Source organism: Eretmochelys imbricata, chromosome 1 (assembly GCF_965152235.1).
Source record: "Eretmochelys imbricata isolate rEreImb1 chromosome 1, rEreImb1.hap1, whole genome shotgun sequence".
NCBI lineage: Eukaryota > Metazoa > Chordata > Testudines > Cheloniidae > Eretmochelys > Eretmochelys imbricata.
The window spans coordinates 334993955-335013117 of NC_135572.1; the positions used below are offsets into that span (position 1 = coordinate 334993955).

General features: G+C 41.1%; 1 protein-coding gene across 1 annotated transcript in view; it reads left to right on the forward strand.

Annotated features, from left to right (window-relative positions):
• RELN (reelin) overlaps positions 1-19163 on the forward strand; it is a 455527-nt gene that overhangs the window by 123375 nt on the left and 312989 nt on the right. The window contains exon 3 of the mRNA XM_077807865.1: positions 1985-2120. Within this exon, the coding sequence (XP_077663991.1) occupies positions 1985-2120 (136 nt within the window). The remainder of the gene's footprint in view (positions 1-1984; positions 2121-19163) is intronic.

The window sequence follows — 19163 nt, forward strand, 5'->3', positions numbered from 1 at the left end:
TATGCTCTAGTTCAACCAGAAGTTATAGGGCTGATTAGGATTTACTGGGTGAAATTCTGTGCCACTTATGGGTAGGCTGGATGATTATAATGATGCCTTCTGGTCTTAGTATCTGCAAATCTATGATATATCAAGGATAATCTGTGCCTCTGTGTTTGAGGGTGTATGTGTCGAGTATTTAATACTCAAATTCACAATCTGGGAGCCTGGTCAATTCCCTGCTGCTTTTAGATGTTGCAATAATGGCCTAAAAGGTATTTCCCTCTCTCTCCCCCCCACCCTCTCCCCCCACCACCATCTGTTTCTGGGTAGAAGGTTGTGGTTATTTGTTACGGATATACACTTAACTATGATCATCCATGCCTTAGTGTCACCTCTAGATTACTGTTCACAGGTTTATTCCTTGAATTTATCTGGAATTTGTAGCTGGTGCAGAATTTGTCAGCCCACTTATTAAGCTGTGTATCTCGCCCTGAGTCATTGTCCATGATAAGCACTAGCTGCCTGTTGCCTCCTGAGTGGATTTTAAGGTGTTGGTCTACAAAGCCCTAAATGATTTACTTGAGAGACCACTTTTCTCTCTAAACAACAGTTGCAATCTCTGAGGATAGTCAAGTTGGAGCTCCCTTGGTATAATAAAAACAACGAGGAGTCCGGTGGCTCCTAAAAGACTAACAGATTTATTTGGGCATAAGCTTTCGTGGGTAAAAATCCATTTCTTCCGATGCATGGATCTGAAGAAGTGGGTTTTTTACCCACGAAAGCTTATGCCCAAATAAATCTGTTAGTCTTTAAGGAGCCACTGGACTCCTTGTTGTTTCTGTGGATACAGACTAACACAGCTACGCATCTGATACTTGGTTTAATAGAGAGGATGCTGCTGAGTATTCTTCACGAAGGTCTCCCATTTTAAAAATCACTCCATCTCTGGTCCCACATAGCTGGAATCATTAGGGTATGTTGCAAAGGTCATCTGTTCGCTTTTGAGGAAGATCTAGAATTCTCAGGAGAATGGCAAGGGGGATTTTTGTTTATTTTCTATGCTTGGTCATTGTTGGTTAGGCAAGTAAGAGGTTAAGCATAATTGCTAGAGTTGCATTTCATAAGAATTGTACTTCAAAACATTTGTCAAAGAAGCCTAGAGCCGGTGGTATCTATTCTTATCAGAACTGAAATAAATAGAACTGAGAATAAATACTAGCTCAGTATGAACATTTTGAAGTATAATCACATAACATCTAACATGAACATTTTTATACATGAATGTACTGCTGCCATTTGCTTTCCTTTTTAATCAGACTCACAATATGCTTAGTCAATGTGACTGTTTTCTGAGTTGAAGGGTCAATATTTGAAGCAAGTAATGAGAAACAAGGTATTTGCTTGTGATAACTACATTATAAAGGACAGTTTAAACATTTACTGTTTAATGTACCATGTATAAAAGATTAAAGATGTAGTAATTCAGTTGAGTAAGAATGCCTTTAGTTTCAGGGAACAATTCCAGTTACTTCAGAGAGCAAGCTCAAAGGTGTTAAAAATAATGGAACTGTGCACTAATTTGTAAGCAACAACAAAAGGGATCTGAGTCGAAAAAAGGTTGCTGCCCGCTACTGTTGTTGCTTTGTTTTAGTGATACAATTCTTTTATCTAATGATGAACTACAGTGAATTCCAAAGAGTTGTTTATGTAAGACACCCACATTCAAAAATACATAAAAAGTTGTTGCAACAAAATGCAAATGAATTTAAAGTGATAGAACTCTTATAAACAGTGTTAAATTTGTTGGTAGAGTTTTTTGCATTCTTTTAAAGATTATGGGCCAGATCCTTAATTTGTTCAAATCTGTGAAGATAATGGAGCAGCATCGATTCACGAAAGCAAAATGTTGTAGATGTAGATACATTACATAACACTATTAAAACATTGCAATGAGTCATTGAAATATACTGCTTTTTATCATACCTTTCTGTCTTTCTCTTAGGAATTATGTCTGATCGTCAGTTTGGAAATCAGTTTATGTGCAGTGTGGTTGCATCTCATGTGAGTCATCTACCAACGACAAATCTCAGTTTCGTTTGGATTGCTCCACCTGCAGGAACAGGCTGTGTGAATTTCATGTAAGTTTGTGGAACAATTATCAAAAACAATAAGGTTCTTTTATCGTTGAATGGCTAAATAAATACTAGTTCAGTATAAATATTTTGAAGTATAATGACATAAATCTACCATGAACATTTTTGTACACAAATATACTATGCTGCCATTTTCTTTCTTTTTAATCAGACTAACAGTATGTTTAGTCAATGTGACTGTTGTTTGCAAATAATTAAACTGTCCAAACTGTCTGCACTATAAACTTGCAAATATAAGGATTATGGGCTCAGTCCTGAAAAGTGTTGAATTCAACAGGAATTAAGAGCACTCAGCATCTTGGAGTTGACCAGCACCTGGCAGAATCAGGCCCTTATACTTCAAGGCCTGAAAGAATTAAGGTAAAAATTTTCTCACTTCACTTCTTGATGCCTTTTCCCATTTACACAGGTTTGGAGGTACCCACTAATCTTCACCATTCCTTCCAGTTCATAGCGGCTTTGTAGGTCTTGGGGTTCCAGTCTTTTTTTCTTCTAACTTCTCTTGACAGAGTCTTTCCATCATATTCTCAGTCTTCCACATCTTTTCTTGTTGTTATCTTCTCCCCAAGCTTTCTTTGCTTGTCATTCTTTTCCAATTCATATCACATATGCAGCCCACCTCAAATGTGCACTCTCCAGCCTATCTATCACTGAGAGTCCCAAGTCCATCTTTCTCTAATTTTTTCCATGCACACTCTGTCTATCCTCTACTTGCCTGTCATTTTTCTCAGTATATTACTCCTGGGAGAATTCTATGTCACTGCGCACAGGCAGAATTCATTTTTTTCCCACAGAAAATACATTCTGCCCAAGAAGTGCTGCAATTCTGCCTTTTGCCCACCAGAAACTGCTATGGCATCAGAACAGCCTGCAGCATGAATGCTGCCGGCTGTTCTGGCACCACAGCAGCCTCTGGTGGGCAAAAGGTGGAACTGCAGCATTTCTGGGGCAGAATGTATTTTCTCAAAAAGGAAAGGAGTACTTGTGGCACCTTAGCGACTAACCAATTTATTTGAGCATAAGCTTTTGTGAGCTACAGCTCACTTCATCGGATGCATGCTGTGGAAAGTATAGAAGATCTTTTTATACACACAAAGCATGAAAAAATGGGTGTTTACCACTACAAAAGGCTTTCTCTCCCCCCACCCCACTCTCCTGCTGGTAATAGCTTATCTAAAGTGATCACTCTCCTTACAATGTGTATGATAATCAAGTTGGGCCATTTCCAGCACAAATCCAGGTTTTCTTCCCCCCCCCCACACAAACCCACTCTCCTGTTGGTAATAGCTTATCTAAAGTGATCACTCTCCTTACAATGTGTATGATAATCAAGGTGGGCCATTTCCAGCACAAATCCAGGGTTTAACACGAACGTCTGAGGGGGGGCAGTAAGGAAAAAACAAGGGGAAATAGGTTACCTTGCATAATGACTTAGCCACTCCCAGTCTCTATTCAAGCCTAAGTTAATTGTATCCAATTTGCAAATGAATTCCAATTCAACAGTCTTTCACTGGAGTCTGGTTTTGAAGTTTTTTTGTTGTAATATCGCAAATTTCATGTCTGTAATCACGTGACCAGAGAGATTGAAGTGTTCTCCGACTGGTTTATGAATGTTATAATTCTTGACATCTGATTTGTGTCCATTTATTCTTTTACGTAGAGACTGTCCAGTTTGACCAATGTACATGGCAGAGGGGCATTGCTGGCACATGATGGCATATATCACATTGTTGGATGTGCAGGTGAACGAGCCTCTGATAGTGTGGCTGATGTTATTAGGCCCTGTGATGGTGTCCCCTGAATAGATATGTGGGCACAGTTGGCAAGGTAACCTATTTCCCCTTGTTTTTTCCTTACTGCCCCCCCTCAGACGTTCGTGTTAAACCCTGGATTTGTGCTGGAAATGGCCCACCTTGATTATCATACACATTGTAAGGAGAGTGATCACTTTAGATAAGCTATTACCAACAGGAGAGTGGGTTTGTGGCGGGGGGGGGGGGAACCTGGATTTGTGCTGGAAATGGCCCACCTTGATTATCATACACATTGTAAGGAGAGTGATCACTTTAGGTAAGCTATTACCAACAGAAGAGTGGGTTTGTGGGGGGGGGGGAAACCTTTTGTAGTGGTAAACACCCATTTTTTCATGCTTTGTGTGTATAAAAAGATCTTCTATACTTTCCACAGTATGCATCCGATGAAGTGAGCTGTAGCTCAGAAAAGCTTATGCTCAAATAAATTGGTTAGTCTCTAAGGTGCCACAAGTACTCCTTTTCTTTTTACGAATACAGACTAACACGGCTGTTACTCTGAAACCAATGTATTTTCTGTGGAGAAAAAAAATTTCTGTGCAAGTGCAGAATTCTCCCAGGAGTTGACGTTCACAGTAGCTTGTCCACAGACCCAGGTTAAGACAGCCACAGTGGGGCACATGGAGCTGCTGAGCTGGGAGACCAGGAGATGCAAAATCTGTGTGGAAGAACGTTCCCTGCTGGATTTTTTCACCTGGGTCTGCTCAGATGCAGGTTTCCTGTTTCCTCCCTTCCCCTTTCTGCTTGATGACTCTGTTTACTGCTTAAATACAAATTAATGCAAACACATACTCCTTTGTTAAGGACAGGCCTGTTTGACCAGTTTGGTGCTATATGAGTTTTGAACATACATTTTTAACATCATAGAATCATAGAATCATAGAATATCAGGGTTGGAAGGGACCTCAGAAGGTCATCTAGTCCAATCCCCTGCTCAAAGCAGGACCAATCCCCAATTAAATCATCCCAGCCAGGGCTTTGTCAAGCCTGATCTTAAAAACTTCTAAGGAAGGAGATTCTACCACCTCCCTAGGTAACGCATTCCAGTGTTTCACCACCCTCCTAGTGAAAAAGTTTTTCCTAATATCCAACCTAAACCTCCCCCACTGCAACTTGAGACCATTATTCCTTGTCCTGTCCTCTTCTACCACTGAGAATAGTCTAGAACCATCCTCTCTGGAACCACCTCTCAGGTAGTTGAAAGCAGCTATCAAATCCCCCCTCATTCTTCTCTTCTGCAGACTAAACAATCCCAGTTCCCTCAGCCTCTCCTCATAAGTCACATGTTCCAGACCCCTAATCATTTTTGTTGCCCTTCGCTGGACTCTCTCCAATTTATCCACATCCTTCTTGTAGTGTGGGGCCCAAAACTGGACACAGTACTCCAGATGAGGCCTCACCAATGTCGAATAGAGGGGGACGATCACGTCCCTCGATCTGCTCGCTATGCCCCTACTTATACATCCCAAAATGCCATTGGCCTTCTTGGCAACAAGGGCACACTGCTGACTCATATCCAGCTTCTCGTCCACTGTCACCCCAGGTCCTTTTCCGCAGAACTGCTGCCTAGCCATTCGGTCCCTAGTCTGTAGCTGTGCATTGGGTTCTTCCGTCCTAAGTGCAGGACTCTGCACTTATCCTTATTGAACCTCATCAGATTTCTTTTGGCCCAATCCTCCAATTTGTCTAGGTCCCTCTGTATCCTATCCCTGCCCTCCAGCGTATCTACCACTCCTCCCAGTTTAGTATCATCCGCAAATTTGCTGAGAGTGCAATCCACACCATCCTCCAGATCATTTATGAAGATATTGAACAAAACCGGCCCCAGGACCGACCCCTGGGGCACTCCACTTGACACCGGCTGCCAACTAGACATGGAGCCATTGATCACTACCCGTTGAGCCCGACAATCTAGCCAACTTTCTACCCACCTTATAGTGCATTCATCCAGCCCATACTTCTTTAACTTGCTGACAAGAATACTGTGGGAGACCGTGTCAAAAGCTTTGCTAAAGTCAAGAAACAATACATCCACTGCTTTCCCTTCATCCACAGAACCAGTAATCTCATCATAGAAGGTGATTAGATTAGTCAGGCATGACCTTCCCTTGGTGAATCCATGCTGACTGTTCCTGATCACTTTCCTCTCATGTAAGTGCTTCAGAATTGATTCTTTAAGGACCTGATCCATGATTTTTCCAGGGACTGAGGTAAGGCTGACTGGCCTGTAGTTCCCAGGATCCTCCTTCTTCCCTTTTTTAAAGATTGGCACTACATTAGCCTTTTTCCAGTCATCCGGGACTTCCCCCGTTCGCCACGAGTTTTCAAAGATAATGGCCAATGGCTCTGCAATCACAGCTGCCAATTCCTTTAGCACTCTCGGATGCAACTCGTCCGGCCCCATGGACTTGTACATGTGCAGCTTTTCTAAATAGTCCCTAACCACCTCTTTCTTCACAGAGGGCTGGCCATCTACTCCCCATGTTGTGATGCCCAGCGCAGCAGTCTGGGAGCTGTCCTTGTTAGTGAAGACAGAGGCAAAAAAAGCATTGAGCACATTAGCTTTTTCCACATCCTCTGTCACTAGGTTGCCTCCCTCATTCAGTAAGGGGCCCACACTTTCCCTGGCTTTCTTCTTGTTGCCAACATACCTGAAGAAACCCTTCTTGTTACTCTTGACATCTCTTGCTAGCTGCAGCTCCAGGTGCGATTTGGCCCTCCTGATTTCATTCCTACATGCCCGAGCAATATTTTTATACTCTTCCCTGGTCATATGTCCAACCTTCCACTTCTTGTAAGCTTCTTTTTTATGTTTAAGATCCACTAGGATTTCACCGTTAAGCCAAGCTGGTTGCCTGCCATATTTACTATTCTTTCGACTCATTGGGATGGTTTGTCCCTGTAACCTGAACAGGGATTCCTTGAAATACAGCCAGCTCTCCTGGACTCCTTTCCCCTTCATGTTAGTCCCCCAGGGGATCCTACCCATCCGTTCCCTGAGGGAGTTGAAGTCTGCTTTCCTGAAGTCCAGGGTCCGTATCCTGCTGCTTACCTTTCTTCCCTGTGTCAGGGAAGCTACATCGTGTGGGGGAAGTTTATAACTTCACATGCAATGTTACTATGTATATTTCACCATGATAAGATTGACCAGCAAGTTATGAGTTTTCAAATGATACCTCACAAGGCATACATTCTACAAAGATGAGTACAATAGTATGTATAGTGCAGATACAAGGATGCATTCTGTCACAAGCGGATCATCAACACACATCAGTTTTCTCTGTCTCCACAGGCTCAGTTATCTTACTAATTAACTCCATAGGTAGGATGAAGAGAAGTGGACTCAGCATACTGCCTTGTCTCAATCTCAGTCACCTCAAAACTCTCCAAAATTCCATGTATTGTTACCACCTTCGCTCTTGACCCTCAATATGGCTCCTCCATCATCTCCATTTCTTACAGTCTCCCTCCCATCCATTTCAGTACTCCAGACACCAGCTCATGTAGAACGAAGTCCTGCTTTCTCAAGAGCAGTTATGTGCGGTGTAGTTGTAGCCATGTCGGCCCACGGATATTAGCGAGACAAGGTGGGTGAGGTAATATTTTTTATTGGACCAACTTCTGTTGGTGAGAGACAGGCTTTTGCACCACACAGAGCTCTTCTTCAGATCCTGGAGAAATACTCCCAACATCACAGCAAAATGCAAGGTGGAACAGATTGTTTAGCATAAATAGTTAGCACATATTGTAAGGGGACCGTTCAAGGTAGAATGGCCTGTTAATAACTCTGCAGTCAAAGCACAAAAAGAGGGGGTTAGTGGGTTATAGATTGTTGTAATAAGCCATAAATCCAGTGTCTCTTTTTAGGCCATGATTTTTAGTGTCTAGCAAAGTAATGAATTTAAGCTTCCAGGCTCATCTTTTGAAAGTGTGCAGGTTTCCTTTCAGGATGGGGACTGATAGGTCACATATAGAGTGATCACTTTGTGCAAAGTGTTCACCCCTGGGTGACTGGGTGTTATGCTCTCCATTTATCATTCTTTCAAACTTCTATCTCACTGCAAATATTGCATGTATAGTACCCTTCCCTTCTTAAAGCCATGTGTCCTTTCATATATTTTCCTCCACCTTGCACCTTAACCCTTACCTCCAAACCCTTTCTCTCTCAAGAACTTTAAGAGGCTGATTTAGCAGGATGATGCCTTCATAGGTGCTATGATTCTTTGCACAACCCTTAACCTTTCAAAGAGGGACAATCAGTCCTGTTCTCCAATCATCTGGTATCATGAGGATGCCAGGAAATGCGTACTCCTCTGTGAAGACACTTTATTCCAGTATTTCTAAGTGCCCAGTTATCTCATCTTCATCAACTGCTTTACCATTCTTCATCTTATTAAGTGCTTTTTCTACCTCCTATACAGAGATCAATACCATTTGAGGCTTCTCCGTAATTGTCGGTGATGGTTGCACTCACAACTCTCTCTTCTTATTTAACAGCCTTTGGAAATACCTTTTCCTTACCTCTACCATCTTTTTAGGGTTCATTATCACACCGTTCCCATCTTCCAGACCTAAACATTTCTTGCATTTTGTTGTTCTGTTTTTTTGTCTACCCAAAAACCAATATCCTGTCATCTTTCTCCAGCGAACATTTTCCAGTGAAACAAAAATGGGGTGGGGTTGAATTTGTAGGTTCATCCAGGGTTTTGAAAGCCTGGCATTTGAGTAGGAACTGAGTTCTTCTAGCCATCGATCATATTGTGGATGTAAATGATCAACTGATAATTAGTTATCCAGTGACTGTTTATATCACTTTCATATTTCCACTCACTTGGTGTCCATTCTTAATCCTAGGTATTTAGTAACTGACAGCTCTGTTTTGATATTGTCCAGATTCCAAATCTTGACATAAAACAGAATAAACCTATCATACTGAAATATCAGAAAATCTTAGCCAATAACTTTATATTTTTTTCTTTTGGGTAATCCAGCTTGCTTACTACACATAAAAGAAAAAAAAAAGGATATTAATTCTCCAACTGATTCTCTCCAGTAATTTTGTTTGAAAAGCCTGAATCCTTATTAGGTTATATTGTGTCATATTAAGTGCTGTCAAAGTTGCAAAGCATAACATATCCTCGTATTCTAGCAATGTAATATAATTTTTGTATGTCATCTTAAAAAAATTTAGAAAAAGCAATTTCCATTCATCCAGCCTAAAGTTTTGGTAAATTAGGTCTCTGAAGGGAAACACACCTACAGTAGGGTTCGAAATAGACATATTTCAGGCCTGACTCATTCATAAAAAATATTAAAGCCAGATTGTGCCATAATTAATAGGTGAACAATTCAAACAGTTTGAGGTTTCTAAGGCTTTCTACATGCATGTCTCTTGTCACTCAAAATAGTGGCATCTGTTATGCTAGTCAAAATTAATTGTGCTGTCTGTGTTTTAGATGAGGATTTTTTTCCTTTCCATCACCACTGACAAACTGCGTGTATCAAAGTTCCACATACTGTGACTGAAATCTTAAATTGTTCTTATATTTAAAAAAGTGGGTGGGTTGGTTGTTTGGGAACATAAGTGCAGGTGGGGAATGTAATGACTACTGATAGGCTGCTTTTTAAATTTTAGTCATTAATACTATCCTCTACTAACAATGCGGCATTCTTTCTATTCTTAGGGCACAGTGAGCATAGATTGGATTTTAATATATCACAAACTGCAATGACAGTGAAGATATATGTCCCTATCCTATTTTTTAAAATCTCAAATGGTAAATTGGAATCAGAAAGTAGTTAAGATTAATGATGGTGGCCTATTCAGAATATATACATGCCTCTTTATTTTCATGATTCAACCAGAGATGTTTCCTACAGCACATAGCATTGCACAGCAGCTGTGCATAGTGACTCGAAGGAAATTTACTGTTACGTCATCGCAACTTCTTCATAATATTTATTATTTCTATTATCATAGTTTTGAAGGTTCCCTTTGTATAATGGTTCCTCCTCCCAGCTATAGAGGATGAATTAACAATATAGAAACTGTTAATCCAGCTCTAGTCCATGCTCGTGTCTGTAGTTAGCTGGGAGGAGGAGGTCATTATACAAAGAAATCCAGAGCAGGATAAGAAGACGTTTTTTCTTCTTTCTACCCCTATTTTATTTCCTTTCTTTCTCAGATGTTTGTTTCTCTTCTTTTAAAGTATTGCTCATGAAATAATTGTTGGTCCTACCCAAGTCTGGGATTTTCAGGTCATTTATAGGAGTGGTGACTTTCCAAAACATGTTTTTGCTAGCATTTTGCATTGAATTCCTATATTCCTGAATCAGTATTTTGTATAATTTTCACTTTCAAGGAGAGCTGGAGGACAGGTCTATGAAAAGGTAAAAGTTACTATAACTGCAGATTTACATTTAAACAAATTTAGGGTGGATTTTCAAAAGCCCTCAGTGCTGGCATAAAACTGTTCCCACTGAAACCAATGGGAGTTTTCCCATTAACTTTAATGGGAGCACAGTTAGGCCATCAGTGATCACTACTGGAAACCTTACCTTTAATTGTTTGTATAAACAGTTAATGTATACACTAGGGAAGGCACCTGTCCTAGGAAAATGTAAGCAATCTGAATCATTCGAATATAATGAGCAATTGAAGGAAGGCCAGATCTCTGTAAGATTATTACATTTCTCTCAAAGTCAAACCGCTGTATGCTCAGGATTTGGTATTGACTGCACGTATGGAATGTCTCTAACCACTCCAAGTCTGCTTGTAAAAGGGTCCTGGTTTTTGACCAGTATAGTGATAGAGAAAGTATACAGGTTTGATAGAGCCTGAACTTTGTCTCAGCATGAAGACATTTTTGCATCCATAAATGAGACATGGACCTCATGTGAGGGGTGGTAAGATCTATTTCTCAAAGAAAGTCCAGTTTGCTGCAACCACTTGAGCTGTGCTTGCGTTCTGGTAGCCCAAGTCTGAGGTTCTGGAGCTTGATCGTCTGCCATGAGATATTCAATTCCATAGTGCAGGCAATGTCTTAAAGACCTTGGAGGATGTGGCTGAAATTCTCTGACTTCTCTGCAAGCAAGGTAGTATCACTGGCATAGTCTTGGTTGGTGAACACTTCTTGACCGACCTTGATTCCAAGGTGTGAAGCAGCAAATCCTAATATCCAGTCGATAGCTCAGCAGAATAGTGCCAGGGCAAGAATGCAACTCTGCTGCTCAAGTGAGGCTGTTCAGAAAGGTGGCGAAAGCTGTGATCGAACACACACTCTCACACCAATACCGGTGTGAAGATTACACACCACGCCACTGCTGAAACAATCGGCTTCAGGTGGTCTCTCAAGAAACCTTGGCCTTCTGAAGAGTGCTTGGTATATTAGCGAAAAAGGTAGAAGCACACAAACAGGGAGTTGTCCAAGAACATAAACAGCTGAAAGCCATATTCCAGGCCATGGCAAAACGTGACCATGAGATCTACATCAACTACCTGGATGACAAAGCTTAAAGTACAACAATCTGCATCCTGCCTGAGCCATCACATACCTGCCTGGTAGCCATAAACAGCCTTCTAACATCCCCTAACAAAACCAGACAGCTCTCTTTGCTCATTGATAGATGAGGTCCTGGACTGATAGGAAACACATTATGAAAGCTCACTGAACTACACACCTGCTGACAACAGTCCAGAGCTACATGAACCACATGGCTGGAGACCCAGGGACAAGCACTGATCCTCTGTCACTTGAGGAATATGCAAGGCCGTCTAAAAGTTCTGAAATGGACATGCTGCTGAACCTGATAGTATTCTACCTCAGCTACTCAAAGGTGTCTTGGAACCAGTGAACAACTGGCTGCATCAACTGTTCTTAAAAGTGTGGGCTTCAGGCAAGGTACCAGCATCATATGTCAATGTACAAGGGCAACTACAGGCTGATCTTGTTGCTCTTCATCATTGTTCTGCTTGGTAGGATGTAGCTGTTCCTTAACAGACATCTGGACAAAATTAACTTTTAAACAACACATGCCACCACCTTTAACTGCTAATCTAGTTTAAAAATTAGTGCAAATTTAATACGTTTGAAAGGTGCCAGAATGAGTACCCAGGAGACTGTTTACCAACAGAACAGGAACACCACAGACAGCAGTAATGCAAGCTTTTCCATGCTGTTGCCAGTATGTCTGTCTCAATTCAGCCTCTATAGCCATTCAGTCCTTGACCTCTGCTGAGACTGATAACAAGGCTGCTAATTAGTGCCAGCTATGTCAGTGGATTTTTTGTAATGTTTATACTTCTGCCCTGAGAACTTGACAGAAACCACCAAACCAATCTCTCACAGGCCACCTAACAGCTGTCCTATAGTAACTTTTAAACACTACTGAACTGGGGTGGAGTTCACCGGACATGTATGTGTAGGAGAACGAAAAACACAATGAATTCAAGTTAGTAGCATCCACACTTAGATTAATGATATGATTTAAAATATTGTAATGTATTTATTTAGAAGTAGAGAACTATGCCAGTTTAAAAGACTTCAGGAGTGGAATATAAAATTAAATAATCTCCAGTTTAAGATTGAGTTTCAACTCATAATTATGTGAATTTTGATCATTCTATTAATCCTACACTTTCTATTCATGGGAGCATGGTCTCTCATTTACACTGCCTAGCTTCACCAAAAGGTCATCCTTTCAATTTAGGACCAATATTGTATCTCTTTGTAGCTCTTAATCTTCTCCATCTCTTACAATAACCATCATCCCTTAATCCCAGCCAGGCAGGTATGTGAGGAGTGTCTTCATCACTGATATGCTTAAATGCCAAGGTCTGGGGAATGGGAATACCAAGGTCATTTCTGAATGTTAGGACAGATCCACCTCTTACTTAAACTCATGTTAATCAGAAGTAACTTGATTGAAGTCACTGGAGTTACACTATTGTAAAATCAGTGAGAGGAGAACCCAGGCTCTTATAGTGACATCCTGTCCCTATTAAAGTCCATGGCAAAACTCCCGTGGGCTTTAGTAGCACCAGGATTTCACCCTTGGTCTCTCTGTGCTCTGTTAGAGCTCAATCCTAAAAGGGACTGAGCACACTCAACTCTCATTGAGGTCAATGCAAGATTAAGTTTCTTCTCTTCTTTTCTCAGCCCGGTTCTCTTTATAATTGTATGTAGTTTGATATTCATATTATGTATAGGATCATGTGAATACATAGACTTATACTGCAAGTCACATAGGGCTAGATTCTGATACCTTTATTCATGCTCTCTTGACTCATTCTTTACTCTCTTTATACTTTACTCCATAGGTAGTCCCATTGAAGTCAGTGCGTACTATATACCATGAGTAAAGGTATCACAATCTGGGCCATAGTGATGACATGTGTCAATTTTACAAGATCTGTTCTGTCTCTGTGCAATATCAGATAATGAACTATGCTTAGACTGGCAGCATTTGAGCTATTGTTTATTCTTGTTGTCTAAATATCTCAATCAATCAACAATAAATATATAGTGGCACCCTTTTACAAATACATTGTTTATGAAAATGAAAAGTACAGATATTTCCAAGCAATAGAAAGCTTCTGATAGCAGCTTAATATGATACATTTGAATATTTCTCTGTCTTCCCACCAGAGATACTTAAAGATGAACTCTGGCAATGTAAATTTTAAAAATGTTTAATGTCGAGTAGAGTAGTTTTGTTGGCAAAATTTTGGGACTGATCCTAAGATGTGCTGAGCACCTGTGACGCCCAACCAATGGGAGTTGTAAATGCTGATTACCTTTCAAAATCAGGCCCTTTATTTGGCCAATAAGTCATTTAACTGTTTGTATGGAAATTTGCATAGCATAATATCTTTCTATTAAAAGTTGCTGTTACAATTTGTTCTTTGAGCTCACACTAACCTAGTTAAGCCCCTGCTTGTATTGGCTTGACTCCTTTGCAAGGTGATACATAACATTATAGCTTAGATTGTTAAGATGGGTGCTTTTATAGATAGCTTCACTTACCAGTTTGTGAAAGTGATAAGGATGACCTCAATTGCAAAAGCAATTTGTGCTTTAATCTCTGGAATAATTTACAACAGAAGTCTATAAATACAATATTATAGAGCAATATTCAGTGTGTTATAGAAAAATATTCTTTTCTATGTGTTTAGAAGTATATATGTGTCATACATTTCTATTTTTAAGTAGCCACTGAAGAAAATATCATTTTGATTGCTGCTATGAACACATTGCACGTAACTTGTATGCTAACCTGGAGATTAAACCAGTGTATTAACCACCCATCCTGTGGGTTGTTACTGCCTATTTAAGTATTTATCAAGCATCCGTGACAGATTCTGATTGCAGAATGTAAGCTATTATTTAAAAAAACCTATATTTTTGGACCTTGTGGTCATAAAAAACTCCGTTCAAATATGAACTGAATTTGTTAACTTTACAGTGTTGTCTTACTGAATCTGAAGGTAGCATATAACAATGGATCTAAGAGATTTGAACTGCCCCATTCATCATGATGCATTGTAAAATTAAATCTAATGAAATATTAAAAAATACTCTTATTTCCTAATAATTTTGTCACCTAATTCACACAGTTAGTGGAATTGTGTGTACATGCTGGGTACGTGCATGTGCAAATAGCCAAAAAAGGGCAGAAATAGCTGTGGTCCTACAAGTTCCTTACCTCATTTTTTCCCCTAAGTAAACTTGAATGTAACAGTAACTTACTAAGGGATAGATTAGCACCCTTATATTCAACCCTGAGGTGCATGTTGTCTGAGGCAGCATGTAGTAGCATTGCTCAACAAAAGTGGGGACTGAATAGTAGTGCAGACAACCATACTGTTGAAGGAGAGTAGAATATGACCCTAATTTTGTAATAGACCTAGTCCAAAGGCCATAAATCAGGAGTGGCCAACCTGAGCCTGAGAAGGAGCTAGAATTTACCAATTGTACATTGCCAAAGAGCCACAGTAATACGTCAGCAGCCCCCATCTTCAGCTCCCCCCGCTCCCAGCGTCTCCCACCCACCAGCAGCCCCGTCAATCAGCGCCTCCCCCATCTCCCTGCCCCTCTCGATCAGCTGTTTTGTGGTGTGCAGGAGGCTCTGGAGTGGAGGGGAAGGAGCGAGGGCACGGCAGGCTCAGGGGAGGGTGTGGGAAGGGGTGGAGTGGGGGCAGGGCCTGCGCCAGAGCCAGGGGTTGAGCAGTGAGCACTCCCCGGCACATTGGAAAGTTGGCACCTGTAGCTCCAGCCCCGGAGTCGTTGCCTATCCAAGGAGCCGCATATTAACTTCTGAAGAGCCACATGCGACTCTGGAGCCACAGGTTGGCCACCCCGGCCATAAATTAAAATGTAATTTGGCCCTCTCCAGAGAAGACGTTTGGCACCCTTGGTTTAAAGTGAAGTTACAGGAAATCAAATATGCTTTTTCCATGTGGTCATGTTACTATAATCCCCTAATAATACAACTCCCTTCTGGGAAATTTTAAATACTCTCTTCCAGAAATGAAATTTGTATGTCTATGTGTCCGGGACCATTGCTGTTAGTTAGCAGCTATGTTAATACATGAACCTGAAATATCATAGTGTACAAACAATACATAAAATAAAGGCTGTGATTTAAAAGCCTGGTTCCCCATTTAAAACATTTATAGAAACCCCATGATGAGAACTGTGGAAATATTGAACAAACAGCCAAGAAGATTACACAGTCTGCTATATTAGTCCTTTAACCATGGTGGAAAAGTGACATACTGTCTGAGTGAACCACAATCTCCTGGTAAACCACTTAGCTAAACTGTCATTTAAGACAGCCTGTTTACTAACTTTTTAGTTTGTTAAAAATAATTACTGAAAGAAATACAGGAAAATACTTCCAAAGTTAAATATGACAGGTTTCAGAGTAGCAGCTGTGTTAGTCTGTATTGTATTTATTACTCACACACAATAACAACAAAAGAACATTAAAGTAGAAAAGTCAAGTTCTCAAACGGTTGCCCAGGCAAGCTAAATTCAGCCCCAGGGTATGTACATATGCATTGTGATAAGAGTCTTTAATTACATGATCACATACTATTTTTTCCATAGGACCCCTGACTAATTCAGTACAAAGAATGGATGATATATAAAGCTACGTTTTAGTCACAGGTATTTTTAGTAAAAGTCATGGACAGGTCACGGGCAGTAAATAAAAATTCATGGCTGGTGACCTGTCTATGACTTGTACTATATACCCCTGGCTAAAATTTGGGTGCTGGGGTGGGGGCATCCTGGGGCACTGTGGGTGCTCTGCGGGTGGCCCAGGGGTGCAACATGTGCTGGGGGGGGGGAGTGGCGCACAGCCCTGGAGTGTTCGGAGGGGGTGATGGTGTGCGGCCTAGGACCCGCCCAGTGCTGGGGAGGGAGGGCCAGGCAGCAGCGGGCAGGGGTTGTGGCAGCCTGAGGCTGCCCCAGCAGCAGCTGGTGCAGCTGGCTCAGGGGCTGCCTGAGCTGCTCAGGCAGCCCTGGAGCCAGCTGCTCCAGCCGCTGCAAAAGTCACAGAGGTCCCAGAAAGTCACGGAATCCGTCACTTCCGTGACCTCCATGACAGACTCACAGCTTTAATGGTACTTTGGGGGGTGGATCAGAGTTGTGTGTGAAAAAAGGCTGTTGTCTGTAGGTCCCCTGCCTCAGTTTTTGTTGTGATTTGTGATCATATAATTATAGACTGTATTATAATGCATATGCGTAACCTTAAGTCACAAACAATCTTAATTCTGGCATATTCTAGCCTTTTGTGCTTGACTTTGCAACTTTACCTTATTTTAATGTATTTTTGTGGGTTATTATTTTCTAAGTTTTAAAAAAGCAAACTGAAAACACAGAAATTCAAGCATGTGGAATCATTTTGACATGAACACAGAGTATCAACAGGATTGGAACCTTTAGATTCAGAGCACATATGAGCTAATGGACTAATGGATAGCAGTAGTAGTAGGTTGTCATCCTCTAGGTGAACCGACCACTAAAGGGGGATGAAACAAAAATGTTTCCAATGGTTTCACAACTATTTGCTGATGGCAGAGGAATTCTGAGATTCAGGAATCTTGAATTCTTAGTTTCATAGAGTTTAAAGGCAGAAAGAACCATTAGATCACGTAATCTGATCTCCTGTAGATCACAAGCCATTGAATTTCACCCAGTTTACCTCTACGCTGAGTCCAGTAACATAGGTTAGATTAAAGCATTTCAGTTCTCAGGAGACTAAACTGTTGTGTGCCACAGGCAGAGAATAGAAGAGACTGGCACCTGTAACAGTTCAGGGCAACTGCACTGGTATTCTCCCTCCATGGTCCCATTTGCTTTTATATTCTTGAAATAAAAGAAGAGAAGAATTCAGTTTGATTCTAGAGCCCAGGGTGAGTTTCCAGGACTGGAAGTTAGAAAAAACAGCATTTGACTTATAAACTGAGACTACATTTGGTCTGACTCATTTAGATACAATGGATATGGCACCCCATGATGCTATTTTTACAGCATCACCATTCAGAGTACAATTACACATCCTTTAGCAGGTCTGCTGTTGTGTCAGCTGAAAAATTTTTATACATCTACCAGCATGGTTAGACGTTTTTCTCCATGGTTGCCACTAGTCAAACAACCAAGCAGGATAATTCTTATGATCAAACAGCAGGATACTGGCAGAGTTGGAAAGAGAACTCAGGTTTCCTCAGTCCTATTGCATTTCCCTATCCACTGGAGGGGCGCCACATTGCCTCCTTGAAAAACAAAGGGTTATCAATTCTGGAAATTCTCACCAGCCTTATTTTGTATGAGATGAGAAAGGGCCACTCAGAATTGGAAGTTTGCCCATATTTTCTCTAGTTTATTTTTCAACAGCTGGGTACATGTTATTACTTGGACTAAGGCTACTTTTTCAGCACTCACTTTCTTGTTAGAAATTATACAAGGTTTCAGGATCGGAAGATGTGTTCCACTATTGTCCATATAGCAAAGTATTCTTTCCACCATTGTTGTGCCGGTTTTATGCAACAATAGCTGCTTTCTGATCAACAATATATTAAATCATGTAGTACATAGAATTCTGGTTCTTTATAACAGGAATGAGCTACTGCAGTATGTATTTTTTCAAGGAAGAGTCTTGTGGGTCTTTCAATAAATAAAGTTGATATAAGCTTTCTGTGGTACACTGTCCAGCTAACACAATCCTTGCCCACAGTTGTTCATCATGGACAAAATGCAGCATGATAACTGCAGAATTACATTTACAACATTTGGTGAAACACCAGACATGAATGAACCTAGAATACTTTTCCTTTTGCTGCTGTTTGCAATTAAGAACCATGTGCTAGATCCCTAAGAATGAGTCAAATATTAACCCAATATTCCGGCTGTTGTATTTTTCAGTGTTCTTGATAACATGCTTTTTTTTAAAAAAAACATGACTGTTTGCTCCTTCTGGTGATTCAGTTTAGTGGAACTGTGATGCATCTGACACAAAGCATTCCCTCTTCCCTAGACTCTTCTCTTGAAACAAGCTTTGTTATGCTGCCAATCAACATTATGTGAAGCATTTCTGAAAAAAGCACAGGCCAATAGTTGATTAGGAACTTGGCTCTAAACAGGTCTCATTTTGATGTGGTGCCCAGATTATTTCCTTTATCTTCAGTGTTTGTGCATTTTTCAGTGAATACTAACTGCTAACTACCATACATGGTATCATTATGGCTCTGTTGAATATGATCCCCAAACAGCTTAGACCTCACTGATTCTGCAGAAATTGATCTTGCATCTCTGGTGAACCAAGGATGCTTATTTTACACTGCCTGAAAGCAGCTGGAAATGACCAGTGAAGAATTCCCACAGTCTAGGGTGCCCAAACTTTTTCCTGTTGCACCAGTAATGGAATCTGTCCACGTCCCCCCTTCATTACTGCACAGTTGACTCAGCAGATTAGCTTGGGCTTAAGGTGGAACTGGGGGCAGACCTGGGGATGGAGGGAGGAGCTGGGGCTAGAGGCAGAGCTGGCCTGGGGACAGAAAGGGAATGAGGGAAGAGCTAGGCTGGGGGCAGAGCAGGGGGTGGAGTGGAGCTGTGGCTGGGGGCGGAATGGAGCTGTGGCTGGGGCCAGAGCTGGGCTAGGGGCAGAGCGGGGCTGGGTGGCACTCTCTGACTGCTTCCCATGGGGGCTGAAC